The 5,659-nt window shown below is 40.3% G+C and overlaps 1 protein-coding gene across 1 annotated transcript; it reads left to right on the forward strand.

Annotated features, from left to right (window-relative positions):
- The first annotated feature begins 3,860 nt into the window (after positions 1-3,860).
- On the forward strand, positions 3,861-4,250 carry LOC122278654. The gene has a single exon (XM_043088838.1). The coding sequence runs from the start codon at positions 3,861-3,863 to the stop codon at positions 4,248-4,250; it is 390 nt and encodes a 129-aa protein (XP_042944772.1).
- Positions 4,251-5,659: the final 1,409 nt, after the last annotated feature.

The following is a 5,659-nucleotide window of genomic DNA, read 5'->3' on the forward strand; positions in this document are numbered from 1 at the left end:
CTCAAACAAAAAGGGCCCAGCCCTCTTACGGTTGCTAGCCTAGAAGGAATTGTAGTTGAGGAAGTACTGAATCATGATCAAAACCAGTTAATGCAGCCAGAATTACGTAGATGGAAATGCCAGGCTAGGGTGCAGAAATGCTCAACAACCTCTTCAATCTCCACAAGATCTCAAGGGGCAAAACATGGTATAGAGGTAAGTACCACTAATCCAGTTTCTCATAAGAAATCCAAAAAACTTGCTGTGGTGGGCTCTTTGGAGCTTAACAATGAACAATTGGAGAAGGTGGTGGCTACAAGTCAGCCCCACCAGAAGAAATGAAGATCCTAAGTTGGAACTGCCGGGGGCTTGGGAACCCCCGAACAGTTCAAACCCTTCGCATGGTTGTGAAGGAGAAGCTGCCTGATGTGGTTTTTCTTATGGAAACCAAACTTCCATATGCTAGAGCAAATGGGATTGCAAAAACTTTAAACTTTGAGGGCTGTTGCGTAAGTGAGGCAGTTGATAGAAGTGGAGGTCTTATTCTGTTGTGGAAACAAAAGGATCAGCTTGAGTTGGTCAATTTCTCAAAACATCACTTTAATGTATTGGTAAATGATACTCAGTGCAACTTTAAATGGCTTTTGACTTGTTTCTATGGGCACCTAAATATAAACTTGAGAAAACAGACTTGGGATTTGCTTTCATCTTTCAAACCTCGTGATGGGGGGTGGGGAGTGATAGGTGATTTTAATGAGATCTTGTTTAATGATGAAAAAGTGGGGGGAAAATACAGATATGAAAATCTCATGAGGACGTTTAGAAACATTTTAGAAGAGGGAAATCTGTTTGATCTAGGGTGGAAAAAGAATAAGTTCACATGGTGCAACCGACATGAAGATGAGTCTTTCACAAAGGAAAGACTTGATAGAGCTATAGTCAACCCAAGGTGGAAATCAACTTATTCAGAGGCTTTAGTGGAAACACTTCCAGCTATCTGTTCTGATCGCAGCCCAATATTACTTTCCTGTAGTTTTGAGAGGTGCTCAGCATACAGATATCACACTTCCTTTAAGTAGAGGCCAACTGTATCAATGAGGAAGGATGCAGTGAAGTAGTATCTGAAGCATGGCATGGCAGTAATGGAGGAGAGACTGGTTTGAAAAAGGTTTTAAACAAGCTAGATAGAACAAGAAAGGGGCTTCAAAAATGGAGTAGACACTTGATTAGGGACAGAAATAGAGCTATAAGAGAAAAGATTCAGCTGTTAAGTGAGTTGCAATGCCGAGAAGGTCCCAGTACCATAAAGAAACAAAAAAGCCTGCATCAAGAACTTGACTTTCTGTTGGAACAAGAAGACATAAGGTGGAGGCAAAGGGAAAAGAGACATTGGCTGATTGGTGGTGACAAAAAGACAAAATTCTATCATGCCTGTGTAAATCAGAGAAGAAAAAAGAATACCATCACTAGAATTCTTGATATGGAAGGAACAAAAATGAGAGAGAAGGAAGATATAGCAGCAGGTTTTAAGAGCCATTTCACAGCAATATACAAGTCGACACAACCTAGTTCAGCATGTATTGAGCAAAGCCTGTAGGGCTTGGAACCAAGGCTTACAGTTGAAATGAATCAATGGTTGGACAGGGAGTTTATAGAAAGGGAAGTGGAGGTGGCTCTCAAACAAATGCCCCAATTCAAGTCTCCAGGCCTTGATGGGTTCAGTGCAGGCTTTTTCCAAGAACATTGGGGACTAGTTGGGCATGAGATCTCACAAGCAGTACTGAATTTCCTTAACTCAGGAGTTTTACCAAGGGAGTTAAACCACACACACGTGGCTTTAATTCTTAAGGTTAGCTCTCCTATTTCAGTACAGGATTTCAGACCTATCTCTCTTTGCAATGTGGTCTATAAGCTCATCTCAAAGGTCATGGAAAATAGAATGAAACATATGCTAGATAAGGTGATTTCGTGGAATCAAAGTGCTTTCATCCCTAAAAGGCTGATAATTGAAAACATAATGGTGGCTTATGAGGTCCTTCATCCAACGCAGAATTAAAAAAAAAAAAGGGAAAGAAGGTGCCATGGCAATCACGTTAGACATGTCTAAAGCCTATGATAGGGTTGAATGGGATTTTCTAGAGGCTGTGTTATTAAGAATGGGTTTTGGACAGAAATGGACAGAATTATTGATGAAATGTGTCAGGTCTGTATCTTATTTAGTTATCATTAATGGAAATCTAGGAGAGACCATTATTCCCTCAAGAGGACTAAGACAAGGTGACCCCTTGTCACCTTATATGTTCTTATTATGTGTTGAAGGTCTCAGTACTTTACTAAATCAAGCTGAAATGAAAGGGCTGATCAAGGGAGTGGCTATAACAAGGGGGAATAAAAATCAACCATCTTCTCTTCACAGATGATTATGTTATCTTCTGTAGAGCTAAGTTAGTGGAGTGGTACAGAATTCATGGAATCTTGGTACAATATGAGCAAGCTTCAAGTCAAACTCTAAACAAAGAAAAAACCAGTGTCTTTTTCAGCACCAACACAAGAGGGGAAACAAGAGAATTCATCTTACAACAGATTAATGGCTTGAGGTGCAATGACTGCAACAAATATTTGGGCCTCCCTACAGTGGTTGGAAGATCAAAGTATAACTCTTTTAGGAGTCTGAAAGAAAAGATATGGAAGAGAATCAATAGCTGGAAAACAAAATTCCTTTCTTCAGCAAGAAAGGAAGTCTTGATAAAAAGTATCCTACAAGCAATTCCAGCATATGCCATGAGTGTCTTCAAGTTACCAATTCTGCTGCTAAAGGAGATTGAAGCTATGTTGACTAGATTCTAGTGGAGCCATAAAAGAGAAGGGAGAGGTATTCACTGGAAAAGTTGGAAGTTCCTGGGTTTAGTAAAAAATCAAGGAGGTTTAGGCTTCAGGGATCTCAGTTCCTTCAATAAAGCACTACTAGCAAAACAATTGTGGAAGTTTATAAAGGAACCAAACCTTTTGGTCTCTCAGGTTTTCAAGCAGAAGTATTTTCAAAACAATGATCTTTTAGAAGCCAAATTGAAAGGTTCTCCCTCATTTGTGTGGAGAAGCTTATGGTCTAGTCTGGAATTGATTAAGGAAGGAATGGTTTGGAGGGTGAGGAATGGGAAAAGCATTAACATTTGGAAGGACAAGTGGCTACCTCGACCAGTGACTTTTCAGATACAGTCTCCCATGAATACTTTTGATAAAGAAACCAGAGTGGAAGCATTGATAAATAAGGCAACTAAATCATGGAAGAAAGAAGTGGTGGATGCAGTTTTCAGAGAAGATGAAGCGGAATTGATCCTATCTATCCCATTAAGTAGTAGAGGGGCAACTGACAGGAGGATATGGGCAGCTTCAGCAAGAGAGACTTTCTCAATTAAGAGTGCCTACTTTCTGGAAACTACACTACAGAGAAGAAGCACAGGTGACACATCCTCAAGTGGGCCTGCTGATGGCCTATGAAAAAAAATATGGGGCCTCAATGTACCAGGTAAAGTAAAGATGCTGTTATGGAAATGTTTACCAGGATCCTTCCTACTAGAGATAATCTATTTAGGAAGAATATAGTGGAAAGTAACACATGCCCAGCTTGCATGAGAGAACTTGAAACTGTAGTGCACGTGGTCTGGGGATGCCCTGCAGCAGCAGATATATGGGGAGGGATTTCACTTTTCAGAAAACGGCAAAGGAACTTCAACGATTTTCAGACATTATGGGAAGAAATGGTGGTGAAGCTGAAGCAGGAAGATTTGGAACTGGCAGCTGTAGTGTTCCATCATCTTTGGACAAGAAGGAATGGTTTGATTTTTTAGGAAGTCTTTCTTTCTCCTAATACAGTTACTACAATGGCACTGGCAAAGCATGCATTGTACAAGGAGGTGCTGACAGATGATAGAGACAGAACAGTGGGAAGACAAACAATTGGACATAGGCAGTCTTGGAAACCTCCTGAGTGGCCTATTTATAAAGTAAATTTTGATGTAGCCTTTGATCAAGCTAGAGGAAGAATGGGGATAGGAGTGGCCATAAGGGATTCAGAAGGGGAACTATTGGGGTGTCTGATTGCACCAAAGGAGAACGTCCCTTCAGTTTTCCAAGTTGAATGCTATGCCCTTCACAGTGCGATGGTTTTATGCATTGAGTTAGGTTTGCCACAAGTGTGTTTTGAAGGGGATGCAAAAGCTGATATAGATGCTGTTAACTCAAATGATGAAGATAGTTCTTGGTCTGGATAAATGATTGAGGACCTTCAACAACTCATGGCAGCCTATCCCGAGTGGAACTTAGTTTTTGTACACATAACTGCTAATGTAAGTGCTCATATACAGCAGCTAAGCTAGCAATTAGTGTGTCTAGTGAAATTGTTTGGTTGGAAGATGGCCCTGCTGAAGTCAGAAGAGTCATATTGGATGACTTAGTCTGTAATGCACAAAATCAATCTTAGTAATGAAATGGTTTTCCTTTCAAAAAAAAAAAAAAGTTCTTTGTCTGATCATATTTTTTTTTAGGTTTCCCATCTCTTTCTAGATAGAGAAGCTTTGCCCTCTTTCTAGAAAGAAAATCGATCCTTTCGAGTGCTATTGCCAGAGAGCAAAGTGTGAGTCTCGGCTTCACCTTCCTCTCCATTTCTTTTTTCTTTTCATCTTCCTTTCCACAACCTTTTTTTTGTATATGCTTCTATGGTAGTGTTTTTCCATCAGTTCAGATTTTCTCAGATCTGTAGCACTTTGGCCATGAACAGTTGACACGCGCCCCACCACGACATTCCCCTCTCGCCAATCTACTAGGACGATGAAGAACCGCACCCATAATGTAGGTGCGTGGTCCTCACATGCAGCTTGTCTCCGCGTGTGGTCTTTAGGCACCGCCATGCTCCAATAGCTTCACCAGCTACATGTGCCATACCAGCAGACTCCCTATCCTCCAATCCTTCAGATCGGCCTGACCCCACCTTCATTCCACTGGCGCGTGAGGACAACGTGCCACTCCAGAGGTGCGGGTTGACTATTATGTTACTGCATATCTACCATTTCGATACCAGTCTATCTAAATTATTACTTTCCCTAACCGATGATTTTGTGAAAGAGACTAAGGACCTCATCAACAAATACTTCAAGACTTTCAACTACAGTGCATCCGCTTGCACCATCTTCAGCAGTAGTTTATCTTCAAAACGTCTTTTGAAATGGTACTCTCTTTGTAGGGCTTGGGTATAGACCAATAAATTGGTCTCAGAACCTTTTTTTTTTTTTTTTACCTCGTTTGCATTGTGGTTGTTGTTTTGGGGTGTTTTGTTGGGAAGCCCATAGTCTCTAACGTACTTGTATCATCTTTTATCTTAATGAAGTTTGCTTGCATAGGGAAAAAAAGAAGTTCTGTGTCTATTTCCATGAGCTTATTAGTTGAGAATAAAAGAGATCAAGACAGATAATATTAATTAGTATATACCTTTGGCCGGCATCACATGAGTTGGAATCTCCTTAGTAATTTTTATGACACAGGCACCATAGTTGATTTACTTTGAATCTCTGTAATTTGTATTGAGCTAATCAAAACAGTTTCATTGTTGTTTTAGGAGGGATTTCCCTCCAAATCTCAAAATAAACCAAATTCTTATCTTAATCGCGTTGAAATAGGTAACCTA

The sequence above is a fragment of the Carya illinoinensis genome, chromosome 10, assembly GCF_018687715.1.
Source record: "Carya illinoinensis cultivar Pawnee chromosome 10, C.illinoinensisPawnee_v1, whole genome shotgun sequence".
NCBI lineage: Eukaryota > Viridiplantae > Streptophyta > Magnoliopsida > Fagales > Juglandaceae > Carya > Carya illinoinensis.

What these genes read in the sequence shown, in the direction of transcription:
- LOC122278654 (XM_043088838.1), top strand. Translation starts at nt 3,861, where the DNA reads ATGGCACTGGCAAAGCATGCATTGTACAAGGAGGTGCTGACAGATGAT.